Source organism: Crotalus tigris, unplaced genomic scaffold (assembly GCF_016545835.1).
Source record: "Crotalus tigris isolate CLP2741 ecotype Arizona unplaced genomic scaffold, ASM1654583v1 scf7180000024341.3516292, whole genome shotgun sequence".
NCBI classification, from domain to species: Eukaryota; Metazoa; Chordata; class Lepidosauria; order Squamata; family Viperidae; genus Crotalus; species Crotalus tigris.
Window position 1 is genome coordinate 1,008,901 of NW_024100511.1, and position 24,496 is coordinate 1,033,396.

At 42.8% G+C, this 24,496-nt stretch overlaps 1 protein-coding gene across 9 annotated transcripts in view; it reads right to left on the reverse strand.

Moving 5' to 3' along the window:
* Positions 1–24,496, reverse strand: part of LDB2 (LIM domain binding 2) — a 375,607-nt gene that overhangs the window by 204,327 nt on the left and 146,784 nt on the right. Inside the window, exon 1 of one of the 9 annotated variants that reach the window (XM_039326504.1) lies at positions 12,739–12,941. The exons of the other annotated variants lie outside the window; for them this stretch is intronic. Coding sequence (XP_039182438.1) covers positions 12,739–12,828 — 90 coding nt within the window. The 5' untranslated portion in view covers positions 12,829–12,941. Of the gene's footprint in view, positions 1–12,738; positions 12,942–24,496 lie in introns of those variants that run through there. 9 annotated transcript variants of the gene reach the window in all.

A 24,496-nucleotide genomic window follows, 5' to 3' on the forward strand; every position in this document is an offset into this window, starting at 1 on the left:
CATATCCGGCTTGATGGGCTTTGGGGAAGGAGTTTTGGCAGGCAGTGGGGTGCTCTCCTCACAGCACCGGGCAGCGCAAATCCAAAAAGAAATGCGAGGTTGCCCAGCTCCAAGCCTGCCCAGTTTTGGCAGGCAGCAGGGCGCTCTCCTCACAGCACCAAGAGCTGAGCCAGGTGGCGCAAATCTGATGAGAAGTGCAATGCTGCCTAGCCCCCAGCCTGCCCAGTTTCAGCAGGCAGCAAGGTGCAAAGCTGGCGAGCTTCACACCTCCCGGCTCAACCTCTCGGCGCTGTGAGGAGACCATCCTGCTGCCTGCCGAAACTGGGCAGGCTCAGCAGCATCACGCTTCTTTTTGGATTTGCGCCGCCCAGTTCAGCCTCTCGGTGCTGTGAGGAGAGTGCCCTGCTGCCTGCCCAAACCAGGCAGGCTGGGGGCTGGACAGTGTCATGCTTCTTTCAGATTTGCACCACCTGGCTTAGCCTCTCGGTGCTATGAGGAGAGCGCCTCACTGCCTGCTGAAACTGGGCAAACTGGGGGCTGGGCGGCATTGCACAGGTAATGTCGATTCTCATGTTGCTCATGGCATCCCTTCCCCCCAGAGCCCACCAAGCCAGATAAGTGAAGTAGGTGAGGGCCATGTGCTGGCCACTTCCAGGCGATGGTGCATTTCTTTATTCCTCATGAAAGGTGACACCTCCTCAGCTGCATTTCTTGCCTGTTTTTCTCCCTCCCTCATCTCAAATATTTTCCCACTACTCTGTACTTAGGAAGAAAGGAAAGAAGGAAAGAAGGAGAGGGAGGGTCTGAGGGAAGTCCTGCCTTAGTCCTGCCCTGCTGCCCTTTCACCATCACCTTGCCCCCTCCTCCTGGCCTATCCTGGGGGTCTCCCATCCTATTGCTAAGGAAGCTTTGGATACAAAGTCGGGTCTCCTCCCATGGAGAGGGAATGGGCCTTCCTCTGACTTTGCCCTCATACCCATCATGAACAACCTGGCTAAGGAGAGTAAGCACAGCAGCAGCAGCCTTGAGGAGGAGGTAAGTGCAGCTGGGCGCGCCCCTTGAGGAAGTGGGGCTGGGCTTGGTGCCGTGGGTGCTTGAGGGCCAGGCACCACCATCCAGGCCCCCCCGCATGGCCTGAGAGGAACAGTGAGGCTCCTCCAGTGGACCATGCCTTGGCACTTGCCCTGGTCCCAGCCCCTTCTGCCAGAGACCCTCAAATCTGTCCCACTCCTGCCCAGGCCCCCACATGCACCCTTGACGCGAATGATGTAGAGCTGGCCATGCCCACCCAGTAGGCCACACCCACTCTATCCACGCCCACCCAGTAGGCCGCACCCACCCTGCCCCCCCCCGAGGGCAACTACAATGCTGATGTGGCCCTCAATGAAATTGAGTTTGACACCCTTGCTATAGATCATTGCAAAGAAAAGTGAAGTCAACCTAATATATATGGAATACAAAGTGAATTTATATTCCCAATTATAATGATACATTCTGATATTTGCCACAGAATGAAACTGTATGTATGACTCCCTCCCTCCAAGGTACAATAACAAAAGGAAAAATTATTTTCAAAATTCCCCATTTTTAAGAGAAAGAGTTGAGGCTGCCCCAATCATCCTTAACTCAAGTATTTGACAGGTTACCTTGGATTTTTTGGCAAAGTAATTATTTTCCAATTCAACAATGAGATATTTCCATGGCAACCCTTCTTTCACATTGCATTAATGCTCTCCAACACTGAAATAATGGACAAAACATTAATACTTAGTAAAGTACTTTAAATATATATTTATAGCACGGGACAAAAGAAGGAAAAAATACAGGAGTAATTCCACAGAAGAGGAGTGACCGTGATCATTAAACACTAACAAGAGATTTTTTTAAAAAATCCCATATTAATTTTCCTTGTTGTTTTCCACCAAAACCTATCTTCAAATAAAAGAGAGAATTTTTAAAAAGATTGCTAGATTTCATAGTTGCCATTTTCTTGAATATATGGAAGCTAGGAGATATAAGCTTCTGTGTGGTTTTTTTCTCTAAGGTATAGATTTCACTCTTTCCCCAAATTTTACTCTTTGACATAAAATATTAAGATGAGAGCTTTTAGTCACAGTTCATCTCTTACAATAGACTTTAAATAGGAATGTGACTTTGCAGGCATATTAAATCAGCAGTCGGGGTCTAGAGCAAAAAAAGATGAAGCTCCAGGCCAATCAACCTTTTGTAAGGTCCTGCCTCAGCTACTTCCTCAGGAAAGTAAAATTCTTGAAATAGACATCATTTCAAAAGGATATTTCACTGAAAGAAAGTGATTGCAAAGAAGCAAGGCAGAATCTGAAGTTCCCACACAAAAACATTAAGCTAAAAGTCCCATCTCTCCAGACCCACACCAATGCCCCTAGTCCAACAGGAGCCAGTCTGCTGTCATGAAGATGTTGTGAGAACCTCAAGCCAAAAAGGTGAAAACCAGCTGTTCTCATCAGGAGTTAAAACAGATGGCCCTGAGGGTTTCTCCCCCCTTCCCTCCCTCTCATGCAGATACATCAAAGCAAAAGTAGAAATAATGCACAATCCTCAATCCACAATAATGCATGCTCCCCCTCCCTCTTGGGATGGCAGCATTCCGATAGGGACCTGACATGCCTCCCTAAAAGAACGGAAGATCCACCTGGAGAAGTGAAAATAATGAGGGAATAAGAAATACTGATTAAGCATTCATTTTGGTTTATCAGGGTAGTGGTCATGAAAGTGTTTAAGTAATCTAGGGCAGAGGTCCCCAACCTTTTGGGCACCAGGCTACTAGGTATTGGGTGGCTCCCCGGTGCATGCATGACTCCAGGATTTCCTTAATCTCAAAATGCTCCCTCCACCATGATAGATTTGGGGTTTGGAGGGGTGCTGGCCTTAGGAGCGAGACCACCTCTGGTTTTAGGAGGCTACAATGGAATAGTGGCTGAATTTTTCTCAATGACTTTGTTAATTCTAACTCTACTGGGACTGGGCTAATAGTTCTTTTTATGGGAAAGGATCCTATGTTTTTTTTAGGGTTGCGGGGGCTGTAGGAATCAGGTTGATATGGTCCCCAATGTGGAATGGTTTAGGCTCTACTCTTTTTTTGTCGGCTTGGATTTTATAAGCTGCCGAGCATCTGCAAGGGCTTCGTGCACAACAGGCCAAGTATTTTTCAATTGATTGATCCATTCTTTTAAAAAGGGGATCATGGGGTCTTGGGCTGGTAGTTCAGGCATTGTGTTAAAGTTTTGTCCAGTTGCCACTTGAAAGGGCGTGAAGCCTGTGCTGATGTGCACAGTGTTATTATAGGCTACGTCTGCAAATGGCAAGAGGTCCATCCAGTCATCTTGTTGGTAATTAATGAAACAATGTAGGTATTGCTCCATTACTGAGTTCATTCATTCTATCCCACCATTCGTTTGCAGATGATGATGGGAACTGAGTCCTTGGTTAATTCCTAGGAGGTCCAGAAAAGCTCTGGATGTGAACTGGAAGCCTCTATCTGAGATAATGCATTGTGGCGCTCCATGTAAGCAATAAATGTGATGCAGGGACATCTTTGCCAGCACTTGAAGGAGCCATTGGAACATACCAGCTGAGGTTGAGATCTGGTTGTTTCTCTCTTCCTCTCTGGGGCTGACCTTTTCCAAACTTTGCTGGAGTGGTACTTATTACAGACTTGGTTGATTTCAGCTTCCTCCGCTAGCATGTACACCAGTCATGGAGGCATGCGGGATCCCCCTTGTAATACAGGCATTGTATGGGTCATCATTTAGGGCCTTTAGACCATCCTTGAAACAGCTCACAAGGATGTTCTCCAGCCAGCTCAGCTGACAAGCCAGATCCCGAAATTCCTTGTATTCAGCTACTGGGTGATGTCCTTGTTTCATCGTCTTAATGCAGTCTCGACTTTATGGTCGGCTAAGGAGTATTTGAAGCCCCCTTTTAGGGCTATCATGAATTGGTAGAACTTTTGCAGCTCTGGGGCATTTGTATTATGGAGGATCACCATCCATCTGGCAGTGGCACCTTCCAATGCCAGGGTGACTACCCTGACTCTGGCCCTCTCGGTAGGGATCTCATGGCTGTACTCCTGCATGTAAATGAAAACATGGGCCAGGAAGAATCCAAGTTGCTGGGGTTCTCCATCAAATTTCACTCCAAGGGGTGGGTGCTTTGTGTTCACATTGGCGAACCCCCGTCTTCATCCAGAGTCCCTGGCATTGGGGCCCCAGTGGCAATAGTTCCTGCTCCATCCATGCCTGATGTGGTGCTCCAGGGGGAGGTTCCCCATTTGCAGTCAGGTCTCTTTGGTCGTTTGTCATTGCTCTAGTTAGAGCTCTTAGCACCTTTAGGTCTTAGAACGCTTCCATCATGAAACGCATCAATTAATTCATGAGGGCATCAGCGCAGTCAGGTTCCTCATCATCATTGGCAAGTGCTCTAACTACTCTCTTCCATGTGTGCTGGTGGCTGTCTTGAGTGAGGTAACTTCTTTCATCCTCCTCTCCTAGTCTTCCTTCTTCCCCATGCCAATGGACCATCTCGATTTTGAGGAGTCCTCCAGGCTGGCAGCTCCCTCGGTCCCTTCAGCAAAGGTTGCGCTGGGGTGAGCTTTAGCATTATCTTCCGCCCAGTACTCAATTCCCTCCTGATCACTTCCTTGGTTAGATTGCTCCCTTGGTTAAGGCAGGTGCCTCTCTGGGATGACCTCCCTAATTCCCGTGTAAATACATCAAAGCAAAAGTAGAAACAATGCTGGAACATCCTCAATCCACAATAGCGCATGCTCCCCCTCCCTTTTGGAATGGCAGTGTTCTGATAGGAACCTGACACCATTTTTCTGCTTCTGGACATGAAACCACCAAGTTGGATAAGGTTAACAATCCTAATTGTTCTAATTTTGGGTTAGTTCAGTTTTAGATCCCTTTGAGACATGTTAATTATTGAAGAATTGTGCATTCTGCATAATGCAGATGCAGCCAGTCACTGGTTGCATCTGTATTGCATTTGCATACCACCAGAGACTCCTGGGAAGAGCTGCTGACTATGAGTTCAGGAAGACTGAGAGGCAGTCCAGTGGATCAAGGTAGCAGCCCACACACCTAATGGTGTACGAATCATATAACTGAAAATCTGAAACAACAGTAGTTCATTCTTGGTAAGTGCTTCTGTGATTGCAATTTTATTTTAGAATGTCTGGCTTAGTTCAATGCAAATACTTATTTTGCAGCTGCTTTTGTGGTACTTTTTAAAAATTTGGATACTGTCCTATTTGTAAACAAATTGCTAGTCTACATGGACAAATTGCTTATCTAGAGTCTCTAGTTTGTGCTCTCCAGGAACAAATTAGATGTCCAACTCAGCTGCTTTTGAGCTGCTCTGCTATCAACTCCCTCTATCACAAAGATCCTGCAGGAGAAGGGCAATAAGGGCAACTGTGGGATCTGGCAGGGTGATAGCAGTGAACTATAAACACAAAGCTTTTGGCGTGTCCCTGCATAACAGATACAGTGTCCTTGTGGACAATAATAGGGATATTAAAAGGGCAGGTCAAGCTGTTTGTGGTGATGATGATGATAACTCAACTGAGCAGGCAATCATGGTCCAAGAAGAAGTTGTTTTGAATAGGGAAAAGTGTGAATCAGGTATTACACATCAGTTATGTGAGGTGAGGAGGTATCTAAAAAGAGAAGCCACTTTCAGGTTGGTGATTCAATTGTAAGAGATGTCAATTTAGGAAAGGATATGGATGTTTTCAAAGAGGTGAGGTGTTTACCTGGTGCTACTGCCAGCAGAGAAAAGAGGCACATTATTAAGAAACTCAAGAACGCTATCACTATGATGTTGTTGTTGTACATCTTGGCACCAATCATCTGTTGGAAAAAGATGTACTTTCTGTGCAAAATGATTTCCAGAGCTTGGGGTGGGAACTTAGCAGGATAGGCTGTAGTCTTACTTTTTCAGAGGTTTACCTGTATATAAAGAGCAAAAAGAAAGCCAGTGTATAGCAGAGTTCAAAGTGTGGCTAAAGGATGTAAAGTGGAAAGTTAGTCATGTTTGCAGGTGGTCTAAGGAAAAGCTGTAAATAAGTCTTAATGAATACCGCCCAGTTGCACTTACATCCATCATTATGAAATGTTTTGAAAGGCTGATAAAGGACGTTATTATATCCAGCCTTTCTCCAGCATTTGACTCTTTTCAGTTTGTTTACTGTCCAAATTGCTTTATAGAGGATGCTATTTCTTCTGTTCTCTATCTTAGCTTGACACACTTAGAGGAAAGAAACATTCATGTGTGAATGCTGTTTGTTGACTTCATTTTGGCATTTAGTACAATTATTCTTCAGCATCTAGTAGATAAACTGGGCCTTTTAGACTTCAACACTCCTTTGTGCAACTGGATTCTTAATTTTCTTATTGACAGGCCCCAGTATATGTGAGTTGGGACTAATATTTCTAGCACCATTTTCTTGAGCACAAGTTCACCTCAGGGCTATGTACTAAGTCCGTTGTAGTTCACCCTGTTGACCCATGACTGTTGTGCCAGGTTTGCCACCAACCATATTGTGAAGTGTGCAGATGATACAACAGTAGAGGGCCTTATTCAAGATGGCAAGGAGGGTGCTTGCTTCAAGGAAGTAAATGGTTGGTGAATTGGTGTAATAAAAACAGCCTGATTTTAAACATAGGAAAAACTAAAGAGATCATTGTCATTTTCAGAAAAGGCAGGCACAACCACATACCTCTATGTATTAATGATTCTCCTCTGGAGGTGGATAGCAATACCAAGTTTCTGAGTGTGCAGCTAATGAGTAGGCCAGCTTGGTCGCTCAACAGTGAAACATTGGTGAAGCAGGCACATCACCACCTGCATTTTCTGTATCGCATGAGAAAAGCACATCTTCCTTCCCCTGTCCTTACCACTTTCTACAGAGGGACAATCAAGAGCATCCTGTCATATTGCATTATGTCTGATTCGGAAGTATTACTGCTTCAGACAGGAAGATGGTACAGAGTGGTGACGATGGCAGAAATGTTTATTGGCACTTTACTTTCTCCTATCCAGGACATAGCATATAAGCGATGCTTGAGCAAGGTCTGCAGGATTATTTGAGATGCTACACATCCTCTTCATTACCTGTTTTCCTTGTTATCATCTGGGAGTAGGCTTCATGGTATTCAAAGCAGAACATCCAGAATCAGCCACAGTTTTGTTCCATATAGCATCAATCTTGTGAACTCTCAAGTTTTCTCTTTCCACTATGTATTCAAAATGGACAGTGACTAATATTTATATGTATATATATGTATGGGGCATGGAGAGAGGGGGGGAGGGAGGGAGGGAGGGAGGGAGGGAGAGAGAGAGAGAGGTAGAGAGAGAGAGAGAGAGAATGTGTATATGTGTGTTATGTATGTGTATGGTTATATATATACTTTCTTTTGAGAGCAGGCAACAAAATTTTATTTTTAATGTGCTCATAGTAACAAATGACAATAAAGTTTATCTAATCTTATCTTATCTTACCTTATCAGAGATGGTTTGCATCCATCAAAGAAAGAGAGTGAGTTACTTAGTACTAAATTAGGGGTTTTCTGTAGAAACACTTAAACTAAACAATGGGGACAGAGAGTTAATTGATACAGAACATTTCTGATCACAGCAATCTAAAACTAATAGGGTTATCAGTACTTCCAACATAGATGTTTGTTCAGTTAAGAATAATAACCTTGCTGTCAAGAAAAATCAAGCTTTTGATAGTGTGTGCCATGCCATGTGCACTAATCAAATAGGTGGTAAGAAAAAATGGGAACTCAGAAACAAAACAAGTTCTATAGAAAATAAACACAGGGTCACTCAAAAAAGACTCAAATGCCTATATATCAACACACAAAGTATAAGGAATAAACAGGGTGAATTAGACATTCAAGTAAATGAGGGCAGATGTGATATTGTTGTCATTATGGAAACTTGGAGAGATGAACCCATAAATAAAATATACAACTAGAGAGATTTAAATTATTTAAAAGAAACAGACCAAATAAAAGGAGGTGGAATTGCACTATATATAAGAAATAACTATGTCTCTACCAAAATAGAGCAGAACAATAATGAAAACCATCTTGAATGCATTTGGGTCAATACAAAAGGGGGGAAAATGACATTGCCATAGGTGTATACTATAGGCTGTTTTGTCCTGGGCCAGCAGGCATAGGCTGCAGTGATTGGCCCGGGCAGACCATGTGGATGCCTGGGACAAGAAAGGCTGCTCCCAGCCTTGCACACACACGCACGGTGGGAAAAGATCCCTTGCAATCATTGGCCAGCAAGGTATCGTGCAGGGGGGCTATAAAAGGGGGCCACACCATTTTAAAATCTGTTCTGTTGGTGTTGCAATAAAGGAGAACTGTTGGAACTTGTTCCTTTGTCTCGATGCCTCTTTTCCTGAAAAAGAACATTGGCGACGAAGATGGGATTCCTGCAAGGCAAACAGAGTAAGAAGCCAAGCTGACTCATCTCAGGGGGGCTTGCAGCTCGGAGAAGTGTGGTGCCTGGAGATCGACTTAGCCTGCCAGCATAGACCACTGGGGGTGAGCTCAGAAAAGGGGGCCCCTTCTCAATCCTTGCAGCAAGAGGCGTGGACGAAGTTCCTGGGCTGAAATGATGGCAAAGATAGGCCGGCTTTCAGAATTTGACATAGCTCACCCAGAACGCTGGAGCCTGTACGTGGCCCGGGTGGAGAACTACCTCTGGATGAATCAAATTCATGAAGATGACCTCAAAGCTGCCATGCTGTTGTGTGTGTGTGGGCAAGAGACCTTCGAGATTGAGGAGAATCTGGTCGCCCCAGCACCACTGGAATCAATCTCCTTGAAGAGGATGCTTTGAGAGCATTTTGAACCCAAGCTCTCAGTGATTGCCTGGCGACACGCATTCGAGCAGAGGGATCAGAGGCCTGGTGAGTCTGCAGCAGAGTTTGTTGTAGCCTTACGGTAAGCAGCTAGGCTCTGCTAATTCAAAGACTTAGAGGAGAGACTGCGAGATTAGCTGGGGAGTTGCAGCAGAAGCTCTTCGCGAAGAAAGGCCTCATGTTCTAAGATGCCCTGAGGGAAGTTTCAGCCGAAGAAGCAGCAGGCGGAGCTGTGAAGGCCTTGCGGCTTGCCAAGCGCCCTCAAGTTCCAGCCACCGTCCATCAAGAAGTCGCTCACAAAGAATCCGAACAGGATCCAGAATCAGAAGTGGACCGGCTGCATCAGACTCCAGGGAGAAGGCCTCACGGAGGGAAGGCCCAGCCAGCATCATCCCCTCGGTGCATTGGGTGTGGAGGCCACCATCGCCGCGCAGATTGCCGTTTTCGGTCTGCCATCTGCAGGGCCTGTGGGAGGCAAGGCCACATTGCCTCCATCTGTTCACCAGAAGGAACATTATCCAGAAGAATTGCCTCAGAAAGGTACCAGGGTCCCCAGCTTCTGTGCATCACGTAGGAGCATTTTTAGAACAGGGGCTTACAGGCCACTTAGGAAGAAGCTTCACATCGACGTGAAGTTGCAAGGGGTCCCCTTGTCGATGGAGCTGGACACTGGGTCCGCTCTATCGATCATCTCCCTAGACACCTTTAGCAAAGTCTGCAGCAGAAGCAGTCTACGGGTTAAACTCAGGCCATCAAACCCCATCCTCACAGATTTCCAAAATTCCAGAGTCAACATGAGGGGAGAGGCCATGCTCAAGGTGCAGCAAAGGAATTTTGAGGGGCTACTGGATGTAGTTGTGGTTGGGGGAGACCGTACGAGTTTCATAGGACTTGACTGGTTTGAGCCCCTGGGAATTCAGGTGACTGGAATACACAGCGTACAAACAACAGGCCTGGCTGGTGTCTGCAAGGAGTTTGCAGATGTGTTTAGTCCAGAACTTGGCTCCTACAAAGGCCCTCCTATTTCTTTGAGGCTAAACCCAGCCATAGCCCCCATTAGAATCAAGCCACGTAGGGTGCCCTTTGTCTTAAAGGATAAAATAGATGCAGAGCTGGATAAACTGATTCAGCAGGATATCTTAGAGCCTGTGGACAGTAGTCCATGGGAAACGCCCATAGTTACGCCACTAAAGGCCAATGGTGAAGTCCGAATCTGTGCAGACTACAAGTGCACGTTTAACAAAGCGCTGCAGCAGTGGTTAGTCATATTCTAGCCTCCCACAAGGGGGGCCAGATCTTTGCTAAGCTTGACCTGGCTCAGGCCTATCAACAATTGCCAGTTGATGAGGAAACGGCTGAGGCCCAAAATATAGTGACTCACGGGGGGGGGGCATTCAAGGTGAAAAGATTGCAATTTGGAGTAAATGTGGCCCCTGGCATCTTCCAGAATGTAATGGAGCGAACGCTCCGAAATATCCCTGGCGTTTGCCTGTACTTTGACGATGTCCAAATCGCTGGGGACTCAGCTGACAATTTAGCCGAAAGGCTGAGAACCGTTTTGCTACGTTTCTGCCAAGCAGGGCTGAAGCTTAAGCAAGACAAGTGCAAGATCGGGGTTACCTCCACGGAGTTTCTAGGATTCTGCATTGATGCTCAGGGCATTCACCCTGCTGAATCTAAGCTGCAAGCAATTCAGCAAGCCCCAAGTCCCAAATCCAAGGGCGAACTTCAGGACTTTCTGGGATTGCTAAATTTTTACCACTCATTCCTTCCTCACAAGGCTGCAGTGGCTGAGCCGTTACACTGGCTCTTGGACACAAGCACATGAAAAGAGCTTCAAAGAGATCAAGGCCTTGCTCTCTTCAAATGCGGTCCTCACGCACTTCAATGAGAACTTGCCAGTGTGCATCGCCTGTGATGCGTCCCCTTATGGAATTGGGGCTGTGTTAAGTCACTTGAAGGGTGATGGAACGCAAGTCCCAATAGCATACTACTCTAGAACCTTATCATCAGCTGAACACAATTATGCACAGATAGATAGGGAAGCCTTAGCCATAGTGGCTGGTATAAAGAAGTTCCATGATTTCGTATAGGGCCGCCACTTCAAAGTCCACAGCCACTGCTGGGGTTGTTCACAATGAACAAACAAACCCCACACATAATATACCCACGAATGCTGAGGTGGTCTATCTTCCTGTCTGCATACGACCATACACTGGTTCACAAGCCAGGCAAAGAAATGGGTCATGCAGATGGTCTCAGCAGGTTGCCATTACAGCAGATGGAGGCAGATCCAGCACCTGCCAACTGCATCCTGTCTATTCAGGACTTGCCTGAATCTCCCTTCAATGCTAGGGACATGGCTGCAGAAACAGCCACCGATCACACGCTAAGACACGTGCTGACCTGGGCATTGTCTGGATGGCCTGACACATGTCCAGGCTCAGAATTCCAGAGCTTCTGGCAGAGGAAGCACAAGATTTCCACCTTCAAGGGGTGTGTCCTATGGGGTAGCTGGGTAGTAATCCCAACCTCATTGAGGACTAGAGTCCTGCAGTCTCTGCATGAGGGACATCTGGGAATAGTCCGGATGAAGGTGTTAGCGCGCAACCATCTTTGGTGGCCTGGGCTCGACAAAGACGTTGAGGCCCAGGTCCACGGGTGCACTTTTTGTCAACAGTCAAGGCCAGAGATGCCCCAGGCCCCAGTTCATAGGTGGGAGGAGACTCATACCCCATGGTCGAGGGTCCATATTGACTACGTTGGGCCCTTTTAGGGGCAATTCTTCTTAATTCTCGTGGACAGCCATTCCAAGTGACTAGAGGTCATGCCTGTCTCCTCCACTACTACTGCTAGGACCACCCAGGTGCTGAGAGGGATCTTTGCTGCACATGGACTTCCAGATGTCCTTGTCTCTGACAACGGGCCCCAATTCACATCGTTTGAGTTCAAGGCATTCCTCCAGGCCAACCTGATCCGGCATGCCACATCTGCACCGTTCCATCCAGCTTCCAATGGCCAGGCTGAATGAATAGTGCACACAACCAAGGATGCCTTAAAGAAAGATTTCATTTCTATTCATGTTGTTCATAAATCAAAGGATTGTGTTTTTTACTTTCTCTACAGAGCTATCTACAGTATTTAGCCCTGACTGTGCATGACACAAACTGACATTTTAAGAGAAACTGGGGAAGGACCTGGACCAGTGGCAACAGAGATCCATTTCACAAAGCTTATTTCAATATTAGAACATTCCACACATACCTGGCTACAATCTGTCCCTCCACGTTACAGACATACACAGTATAGAACTGCACTACTGCATTTCTAGGCAAAACAGAAGAGAATGGGATCCCATAATCACACTGAGCTTTTTACATGGTTGTATGTATATGAACTGGCCTGTGGCAAAACAGACCAAACTATGTTTAGAAATAAAAAATGAAATGGTGCATGGTTTATGTACTGCTGCTGTTCTGAAAACAATTAATTCTTATTAAAATTTCTAGCAATGAATTCCAGAGTTTATGAAGATATTTTTCTCTGCCCTAAAACATTCAGTTTTATTGCCTGACACATATTATGAAAGAAAAAACATTCCTTACTTTTTCTACACTCTGGAAAATGTTCCTGTTTCCCCTTCCTCGTCTCTTTGTTGTAACTTTTCTTTAAGATGATGGTCAAAACTGTGCAAAGAAACATGCTTTAGGTATTAGATATGATTGCATGGAAATTTGATCATGTAGTAGCATCTGTTCACAGCCATGGCTGACCTAGACTGAGCAGAAAGTGGAAAATAAGCCCTCCATTACCTCACAGTTTTTCCTCCCTTGATAACCACCACTGTCAGATCTGCCATCAAGCCACTTCAGCTTCACTTTGCATTGCTGGCATCCTGCCATAAAAGAGGGGATGGGGAAGCAAGGCAAGGAAACACAGGGAATGGGGAAGACAAGAACCACAGATGTCAATCAGAGACAATGGTTGAAAGATCCAAGGACACAAGGAGAACAGAATGCAAACATCCACCAAAGAGGAGCCAAAACCACAACTGTTACCAAAACAACTAATTTGAATGCTATTAGACACTGACCAAATGACCAAAGGAGGGGAGGACCTGGAAGAAGGGAAATATACCAAATCTGTGTATGAGCCGAGGTGGCGCAGCAGTTAGAATGCAGTACTGCAGGCCACTTTAGCTGACTGTGTTCAGCAGGTCAGCGGTTCAAATCTCACCGGCTCAAGGTTGACTCAGCCTTCCATCCTTTCGAGGTAGGTAAAATGAGGACCCAGATTGTTGGGGGCAATGTAAATATATATATACATTGCTTACTGGTGTACACAATAAATAAATAAATAAATTTCATTTTTGATGTGTGCCATTGTGCCCATAGTATAAAAATGACAATAAAGGTTATCTTATCTTATCTTGTTTAGATCTGGCTTTGCTTACACTATTACCACTTGATCTTAGTAAAAGCATACCTTTTCTCTACAAATAGAGTCAATAGTCTTTCTTTCCTAAGTGCTCAAGCTGGGGCAGAGGTGATATTAAACCAATTCTGCAGTAGTGATTCACCTGGATACCGTCTAATCATGCACAGAATGTCCATCCACGAGAGCGAACAGGAGAAGATGGAGAATGGGGAGGAAGCCACTTCGAGACCCAGGAGCAGGAAAGACTACCCCAGACTGGAAGAGGAGGCAGAAATCCCAAGGAACCAGCCAAAACCCCAGTGGTCTAGAGCAGTGGTTCTCAACCTGGGGGTCGGGACCCCATTTGGGGTCGAACGACCATTTCATGGGGGTCGCCAAACAACGCAGTCCGCCATTTCCCCCCCCCCTTTCCTTAGCTGTGCTACTCCCTTTTATTCTATTGGCTTTTGAAAGCCAATAGAATAGACTCTCTTGAATAGAGTCTAATTCTATTGGCTTTCAAAAGCCAATAGGAATTGTCCAGGCTGTCTCTGCCCTGCTGAGCCCGCCAGAAGTCCCATTCTGCAAACGGTGCTGCACCAGTTGAGTAGTCCTCGACTTACAACCAGTTGGGGGTCGTGGCATTAAAAAGGTTGAGAACCACTGGTCTAGAGGTATTGGAAAAATGGAAGATTGGGAGGAGAAGCCCTCTGAGATGACTTTTACCTGAGGGAGCCAAAGAAGCTGACCACAGGTACCACCAGCCAAAGAAGTATGCAGGGCATGGAAGGTGAACTGGACCCCCACAATATTATCTTCAAGCAAGCCGTACATTTCTTGAGGGATGTGTTCAACCGACTCTGGGCGTGGGAGACCCAAGAATGACCAGCACCAGCACCAGTCCAGCTGGCTGACTATCACTGTAAGGTGGCTCCAGTGCAATAATCAAGAAGGGCCCCATGGCCCAACCACTACCACCAGCTTCGGCAGCTCTCCCATGGAAGAGAGAGCCCAGACCTCTGACCCTGGGTGAAATTCAACAGCAACCCAAAGCAGTTGGCATTTTTCCTAACCTAAGTGTGGATCTACATGCAGGAGTATGAAATGGACCTCCCAACAGGCCTGGCTAAAGTGAGGATTGTCACAATGGTATAAGAGGGCAAAGTAGGAAAGTCGATGGTGGCCCTTCACAATGACACCACTGCTGAACTACATCACTTTGATAGATCAATGGCCATCCTGTAAAAGCGGTTCAAAGACTCACTTGCTGATCCAAAGGCCAGGATAAGAATCAAGACTTTGACTCATTGCTGCCTACATTCAAGACTTCTGGGGCCTGGCATGTACACTAGTCAATTGGCCACAAGACATGCTCATTGAGTGCTTCCAGGATGGCCTAAACAGTGAGATCTTCTACACCTATCTCTCCAGGGACGCACCACAAACACTGTATGGGAGGTATGTCCTAGCAGACAAAGTGAAGATTGATCTGGCTGGATATCACAGCCATGCCAACTGAGAACAATAATGCTCCTTTCCTACAGAAGAGAAAGAGACATCAAAGCCAGGAAAAGAGAGCCAAGCCCCTGCTGTTACCCCACCTGCTGCTTCCACTGCAACAAAAAGGGCCATCGGGCAGCCAAATGCCAAACCTCTCCAGCCATCACCCAGGCCACTGCAGAGAGAAGGCAAGTCCTGCAAAGCCACAAGAGATAGCACTTAAGGGACTGGAAGTCATCAATTTCACCCCACAACCCAGCAATGGTGAGGGAATTTGATTGAAATTCAAGCCTGGAAATGGAGAGTAACAATGGAACAGATGACAACCCTTAAATTGTCCCATAATACCTGTAACTATACCCATTCAACTAAGGGTACCTTCCTTGAGACACAAGGAGGACTTAGTTGCCTTGCTGCACCAGGTGCATAGTCAGCCATGGCATAGTTAATCAATCAATCAATCAGAATAGGACTGGAAAGGATCTTGGAAGTCTTCTAGTCCAGCCCTTGCTTAAGAAGGAGACACTATACCATTTCAGATAGGTGGCTGTCTAGTCTCTTCTTAAAAACCTCCAGTGATGAAGCACCTACAACTTCTGAAGGCAAGCTGTTCCACTGGTTAATTCTTCTCTCTAGGAAGTTTCTCCTTAAGTCCAGGTTGCTTCTCTCCTTGATTAGTTTCCATCCATTTTTTCTTGTCTTGCCTTCTGATGCTTTGGAAAATAAATTGATCTCCTCCTCTTTGTGGCAGCCCCTCAAATACTGCAATACTGCTATCATGGCACCCTTAGTCCTTCTTTTCTCTAGACTAGCCATATTCAATTTTTGCAATTGTTCTTCATATATTTTTGTCGCCAGGCCCTTAATCATCTTAGTTGCTCTTCTTTCCACTTTTTCCAAAGTCTCAGCATCTTTCTTGTAATGCTGTGACGAAACCTGGATGCAGTATTCCAGATATGGCTTTACTAAAGCTTCATTTGTTGTTCTTAGTTGTGAAGTCATGTCCGACCCATCGCGCCCCCATGGACAATGTTCCTCCAGGCCTTCCTGTCCTCTACCATATTCTGGAGTCCATTTAAGCTCATGCCTACTGCTTCAGTGACTTCATCCAGCCACCTCATTCTCTGTCGCCCCCTTCTTCTATTGCCCTCAATCTTTCCCAGCATTAGGCTCTTCTCCAGTAAGTCCTTCCTTCTCATTGGGTGGCCAAAGTATTTGAGTTTCAACTTCAGGATCTGGCCTTCTAAAAAGCAGACAGTGTTGGGGGCAGGGCCAGCTGTCAAGAAGAACGGATGTGCTGGACGGCTCTCTGGGGCATCTGCCCTCGTTTCTGACCACTTGACAGACCTTTTGAGGTCCCTAGTTCCTTGGAGGGGGACCGGGAGCAATAAGGTGTCCTGGGGAGCGAACCCTGATGGCGATTGGGACTGGGAAACTCAGGAGAAGCCTTGATAAGTTGAGCAGAGAAGAAGCCGGCCGTCAATGGCAGCCATGAAGAAATGCCAGCTGGCCAAAGCATAGCGTTGGCATAGCTGGACGGAGACATGACAGCTCCAGTCAAATGTAATCTGAACAGTGATCCTGACAACTGGACAGAAGGGATCCAGTGTAAGAATGCTCCGGAGGATTTTGAGAGAAATTTGAAGATTCTGAATGCCCACAAGAAGGGAGGAGGGATTTTCCCTCACTTCTGAAAAAGCAGCAAAAAGGAAGATTTGGGCTTAAAAAGTCTGCCTATACGGCGGAAACATTACGTTGGTTGGATTTAAGGAGAAGAGGAGTCTCTTTTTTCTTTCTTTATTTCAAGGAAGGAAAGTTTAACTTTGAAAGGCAAGCTTGCTGCAAGTCACAGAGTGAAAGCCTGGAAGAAACTAAGGAGGTAGATATTTTGAAATAAACAGACAGATTGAATATCAGAGACAAAGCCAAAGTGATACCTGCTGGTTGAACTGAGAATAGCCACAAGAGGGAAAAAAAGGGGGAAAGTGATTGTTGAGTGTATCCAGTCTCGCCTGTAAATGTCAAGTAGTTATCTGTGCAGAAACTTTTGACTTTAAGTGATGATTTTGATATTCTGGAAAATATTACAAAAACTGTAAAAAGTGGGGAGGTTGGTTTGGAAAATTGAAAAAAATGTCTAGTATCCCCAATCTTACAAGAGTTGGAATAGGGAGGAAACAAACAACACAGACTACATTGTCGGAACCAAGCCCTGCCAGGCAAAGATCGCTAGAAGAAATGGCACAAAGAGATAGGACAAACTCATTTAGAGACTTGCAACAAATGTTGCAAGCAATGCAAGAGATGATGTGCAAGAATCATGAACATCTAAAAAAAGAAATAGGAGAAGTAAGGAATGATACAGGGGAACTTAAGGATAAAATTAAGTCAATGGATGGAAAATTTGAATCTTTCCATTAGCAGATGATGAAAAATGATAAAAAATTATTGGAAATGGAGGAAAGGATGGATAAAGAGAGTAGATGAAATGGATGAGAGGTTAGTTCAGGCTAACAAAGAATTAGAATCTACAGTTATTTCCGTGGAACTTGAGAAAGCCGCTCATTATTTACGGTTCCAAAATGTATGTGAGATGAAAGGTGAAGACCTTCCAATAATAATGACAGATATATTAACGGGGGTCTTAGGGTCTAGCAGAGAAGTGATGGTCAGCGAGATAGATGAGACTTACAGAATTCATACGAACTATGCAAGACGGCACAATCTTCCCAGAGAAGTACATGTTAAATTTATTAAGAAATCAATCAGAGATGAAATACTATTCAGGGCCAGAGATGACTCACTGGAGTACCGAGGTAGACAACTGATTGTACTCAAACAAGTACCTAAAAGAGTGAGAGATTTGAGAAGGTCCTACCAACAAATAACTCTTAAATTGATGAGGAAAAATATCAATTTTAGATGTTGACCCCGGAAGGGATTCTTGTTACATGGCAGGAGAAAAAGTTCTGTTTAGACTCAATGGATAAAGCAGAGAAATTTTATAGAAAAAACTTTGGCAGTTAGGGAAACCTAGTTGAAAGAGAGGTAAGAGAGGAAAGAGAAACACTAGCCCAGGCCACTGAAGGAAAGGAAATGCAACCTAAAGGTAAGCGGGTTGAGATTAGAGAGGATATTGACGATGGGAAAAATGAAGGGAAACATAATGAGTATAGACCTAAAGAAATTAAAGAGGCTAGACCGTCAAGATTGGTAGTGGAAAAAGAAAAGGATTTACAATCTCAAGAGTCTAGGCCGACAATAATAACCAGATCCAAACATAGATGAGGGGGAAAAAGGTGTTGAATCCATATCCATCAATGTTAATGGTCTCAACTCTCCAATAAAAAGGAAAACGTTTTTAAATAAACTCAATAAGATGAACTTAGATATAATTATGCTACAAGAAGTTCATATAAAAAACCAATATCAATATTTATTAAACTGCCCTAAATTGGGAAATATGTTTGCGGCACTTTCACAATACAAGAAAGGAGGAGTTGTAGCATATATCAAACAGGAAATTTTGGCAAAGCAAATTTATAAAGACAAAGAGGGTAGAATTTTAATAGTGGAAATAATTTTGAATAAAATAAAAATTCTCCTTGTGGGAAGTTATGCCCCGAATAAGGGGCAGAAACAATCCTATAAAAAACTACATAATATTATTAATTAATTGGAATATGACAACATTTGTATAATGGGAGACTATAATGCAATTGTGGATAGACACCTAGACTATAAATGTGGAAAGAGTAGAAAAATAACCAGAGGAACAATACCTGATACATTCCTAAAAATGGTAGATGAGCTTAATATTCAGAATACTTGGAGAGAGAGGAATTTAGAGAAAAAACAGTTTACATTCTACTCTGGATGTCATCAATCATGGTCCAGAATTGATATGGTGTGGATATCAGCAGACTTAAATTTAGAGGTAGAGGATATTATAATCAATACGAACTCCTGAGCTGTCCATAATCCAATTAGAATTAGATAGAAAGGGCAAAAAAGATTGAGGAGATGGACCTTGAAAAGGGCAATCCTAAAACATAAAGAATTGAAATTGAAATTGGAAGAACAAATGGACCTATTTTTAAGACAAACAAAAAGGAAGATATGAAGTGCCAAAACTTATAGGATACAGCCAAAGCTTATATGAGAGGTACTGCAATTTCTTATATGGCCAGGGAAAACAAAATTAAAACACAATGACAAATACACTTAGAAGAAGAACTAAGGAGAGTTGAGGAAAATTTACAAAAGGAACCACAAAGACATGATTTGAAACAACAGATAGACCTAATTAAACATAAGATGAACATCATGGGGAAGGAAGAACTAGGACAGCAGATAAAACGTACTAAACAAATTTTTTTTGAAAATGCCAATAAACCGGGGAGATGGCTGGCCTATAAAATTAAAAAACATAATAATAAACAGAGGATTACCAAACTTTGTAATGCAGAAGACAATATTGTGTACCAGAATGAAGGAAAGAAATTAGTGGCATATGAGTTCTATAAGAACTTATATAAAGATGATGAATGAAGAAATAATGATGACATTGTACAGTATTTACAAACAGATGACCTACCGAAAGTGCCAGAAGAATTTAAAACTCTGTTGAACAAAGAGATAATACCTTTAGAACTTTCCGAGGCAATTAAGAAACAAAAAAATAACAAAGCACCTGGGCCAGATGGTCTACCTGCAGCAATGTATAAAATCATACAAGAATCTTTAAGCCCAATACTGTTGGAACTATTTAACGAGGTCTTAACAAAAGCTAAAATACCAGCCTCATGGGAAGAAGCTCTCCTCACTCTGATTTTTAAGGAAAACGCAGACCTGGCGCATATTAAAAACTATAGACCCATTTCATTATTAAATTCGGACTATATGATTTTTATGACCATAATGGCGTAAAGACTTAAAAGATTCCTAGCAGATTTTATACATTCTGATCAAAATAGCTTTTTATCTAAAAGATACATAAGAAACAATGTCAGGATTGTTTAGGATATATTGGAGTATTATGAGGTACACAATGAAAAGCAAATGGGTTTAATTTTCCTTGATGCACAAAAAGCATTTGATAATGTGAAATGGGATTTTATGCTCAATCAATTGTTGTATAAGGATTTCGGGGGAAATTTTAAAAATATATTTAAATCAGGCAGCAAAAGTAATAATTAATGGAGAAATGACCGATAGCTTTTCAATTCAAAAAGGTACAAGGCAAGGTTGTCCGTTATCACCATTGTTGTTTATACTATCCCTAGAGGTATTGATCAGAGTAATTCAAAAAGATGAACAGATGAAAGGTTTAGAGATCAAGAAAGAAACATTTAAAACACAAGCTTTTGCAGACGATTTAGTTTTTATAATTGAAGAGCCATTACAATCAGGGACAAGATTGATGGAAGTATTGAATAAATATGGGGAAATAGCAGGTCTAAAGATAAATAAAGAAAAAACTAAAATGCTCGTCAAGAATATGACTAAAATACAGAAAAATGAATTGGTTGACAGAATAGGTATTCAAATTACGAATAAAATAAGATATTTAGGGATACAACTAACTGCTAGATGCATTACACTCAAGAGAGACAATTATGATAAACTAATTGAACAGATTAAAACTGCTTTAGATACTTGGACCAACCTACAGCTCTCCTTTATGGGCTGTAATCAAAATGAATGTGCTACCGAAAATTTTATTTTTGTTCCAATGTATACCCATAAAATTGGATAAGAATTTTTTTCAAAACTTTAACAAAACTATATTCAAATTTATTTGGCAAGGAAAAAAAGCAAGAATTAAATTAAAATTACTGCAGGATTCGAAGGAAAGGGGACTTGGCCTCCCTGATCTGGAAAAATACTATCAGGCCATAGTACTAGTGGGATTGGATACTTTTGAAGAACAGGAGATTATTATGTCTGGAAGGTCATGATATACAAATAGGATGGCATGCTATGCTATGGGACCAGAAATATAAGACACACAAATATTTTCGAAGGCATTATATCAGACGAGCTTTAATTGATGTATGGATTAAAACCTGGCAACCAAACTATACTCAAGTCCCCGGCTGGATCTAATCGTTAAAAATGCATGTACATCCAAAGTTTATCCAATTAGGGAAGATTATAACATATAAAAATGTACTAGATGAGAAAGGGGAATTGAAGCCCAGGAAAATTCTTCAAGACGAAGGGATAGAACTAGAATGGTGGGCATACCTTCAACTACAGGCGAGATATTGGAAAGATAAAAAAGAGTTAGGCATAAAAATAGAACTGATAGGACTGGATAAAATATTATTAGGTACTGAGGATAAAATGATTAAAAAGCTATATCATTATTTGTTAGATCAGGCAATGTATGAAGAACAGGTAAAAGAAACCATGTTAACGTGGAGCAGGGATTTTGATCTCAACTTTGATCTTTAATATGCAGATCAACTTTGATCTGCATTTATATATACATTGTTTAGTGGTGTACACAGCTTAGAGAGTGCTTGCACTTAAAGCGGTATATAAGTCTCATAAATAAATAAATAAATAAATAAATATCTGGCAAGAACTATGGGCATGAAATAGGAAGCTTACTTTGGCCACCTCCTACAAAGAAAACCTCTACAAAATGTTCTATACATGGCATCTCCCACCCACAAGATTAGCTAAAATGGGTCCAAATATTTCTTCCACATGCTGGAAATGTAAATTGGCAAGAGGGACATATTATCACATGTGGTGGGAGTGCTCAAAAGCCCGTGACTTTTGGAACAAAGTTTAAAAAATGGCTGGAAGAAATACTAATGATAGAGGTAGAGCTAAAACCAGAACTCTTCCTACTAGACATAAATACACAGAAATACGACAAAGGGATACTTTACTTGATGCTACATATTCTCACGGCTGCTAGATTGGCATATGCACAAAACTGGAGGAATAAAGAAATTCCAACAGAAGAGATTTTATATAAAATCCTATCATGTGCTGATATGGATAGGCTCACAATGGAAATGAAGGACAAGACAGAGTCAGATTACTTTGAAATCTGGGACAAATTCTATTGTTGGTGTGAATCAAGGAGAACTGTTCGGGTTTTAAGTTAGTGTTAAGATAGAGATATATAAAACTGTATGTTAGTATATAGAGAAACAAATTAGAGACTGTATTGTATAGAAAAATATGTATATATAGAGATTAAGAATTATATGTATGATGAGAAACAAATTGTTAGGAATATATACATTGGAATGTTATGTTATGTCCATCGTTGTTTTAAATGTTTTATAAATAAAAAAACTTTTTTTTAAAAAAAATAAAAAATAAAGAGCAGTCAGGGTTGATCTCCTCTAGGGCTGACCGGTTTGATCGCCTTGCAGTCCAGGGGACTCACAGGAGTCTTCCCCAGCACCATAGTTCAAAGACCTCAATTCTTTTGCGCTCAGCCTTTCTTATGGTCCAACTTTCACAGCCATACATTGCAACTGAGAAAACCATAGCCTTGACTATATGTACTTTTGTTGGCAGGGTGATGTCTCTAGTATGACAGCTTTTTAGTATGCTGTCTAGATTTGCCATAGCTTTCCTCCCCAGCAGCAAGTGTCTTTTAATTTCTTGGCAGTCCCCTTCTGCGGTGATCTTGGAGCCCATTAAGATAAAATCTGTCACTACCTCCATTTCTTCCCCATCTATTTGCCAGGAAGTGAGAGAGCCAGATGCCATGATCTTGGTTTTTTTAATGTTGAGTTTCAAGCCAACTTTTGCACTCTTCTTCTTCACCCACATCAAGAGGCTCTTTAGTTCCTCTTCACTTTCTACCATTAGAGTGGTATCATCTGCATATCTTAGGTTGTTGATATTTCTCCCAGCGATCTTAATTCCAACTTTTGATTCAGCCCTGCCTTTCTCATGATGTGCTCTGCATATAAGTTAAATAGGCAGGGCGACAGAATACAGCCTTGCCGGACTCCTTTCCCAATTTTGAACCAATCAGTGGTTCCGTGTCCAGTTTCACTGTTGCTTCTTGACCCGCATATAGGTTTCTCAAGAGACAAATAAGATGGTCTGGTATTCCCATCTCTTTAAGAACTTGCCACAATTTGTTGTGATCTACACAATCAAACGCTTTAGCATAGTCAATGAAGCAGAAGTAGATGTTTTTCTAGAACTCCCTCCATGATCCAGCGTATGTTGACAATTTGATCTCTAGTTCCTCTGCCTCTTCAAAATCCTGCCTGTACTTCTGGAAGTTCTCGACCCACATACTGCTTGAGTCTAGCTTGTAGGATTTTAAGCATAACTTTACTTGCATGTGAAATGAGTGCAATGGTGCGATAGTTTGAACATTCTTTGGCATTGCCTTTCTTTGGAATTGGAATGTAAACTGACCTTTTCCAATCCTGTGGCCACTGTTGAGTTTTCCAAATTTGCTGGCAAATTGAGTGTAGCACTTTTACTGCATCGTCTTTTAAGATTTTGAATAGCTCAACTGGAATACTGTCACCTCCACTAGCTTTGTTGTTGCTCAGCTTTCCTAAGGCCCATTTCACTTCACATTCTAGGATGTCTGGCTCGAGGTCAGTAACCGCCCCATCGTGGTTATCAGGGATGCTAAGCTCGTTCTTGTATAGTTCTTCTGTGTAATTTTGCCACCTCTTCTTAATCTTTTCTGCCTCTGTTAGGTCCCTGCCATTTTGGTCCTTTCTCATGCCCATCTTTGCATGAAACATTCCCTTCATATCTTCAATTTTCCTGAAGAGATCTCTGGTTCTCCCTATTCTATTGTTTTCTTCTATTTCTTTGCACTGTTCATTTAAGAGGGCGTTCTTATATCTTCTAGCTATTCTCTGGAATTCTGCATTCAATTGGGTGTGTCTTTCTTTTTCTCCCTTGCCTTTTACTTCCCTTCTTTCCTCAGCTATTTGCAAAGCTTCCTCAGAAAGCCATTTTGCTTTCTTGCATTTCTTTTTCTTTGGAATGGTTTTAGTTGCTACCTCTTGTACAATGTTGCAAACCTCCGTCCATAGTTCTTCAGGCACTCTGTTTATCAGATCTAATTCCTTAAATCTATTTATCATCTCTACTGTATATTCATCAGGGATTGATCTAGTTCATACCTGAGTGCCCTAGTGTTTTTTCCCTACATTTTCAATTTAAGCCTAAATTTTGCAACGAGAAGCTCATGATCTGAGCCACAGTCAGCTCCTGGTCCTGTTTTTACTGACTGTATAGAGCTTCTCCATCTTTGGCTGCAGAGCACATGGTCAATCTGATTTCTGTGTTGACCATCTGGTGATGTCTATGTGTAGAGGCGTCTCTTGGGTTGTTGGAAAAGAGTGTTTGCTATGACCATTGTATTCTCTTGACAAAATTCTATCAGCCTGTGCCTGCTTCATTTTGTACTCCAAGGCCAAACTTGCCTGTTATTCTGGTTATCTTTTGGCTTCCTACTTTAGCATTCCAATCCCCCATGATAAGGACATCATTTTTTGGTGTTGATTCTATAAGGTGCTGTAGGACTTCACTAATACTTCATGTGATTTTGATTATATGCCTCTGTTTATACAACCAAGGATTGTATTAGCTTTTTGGGAAGCTGTTGCACACTGCTGGCTCAGTTTAAGTGATTGTCAA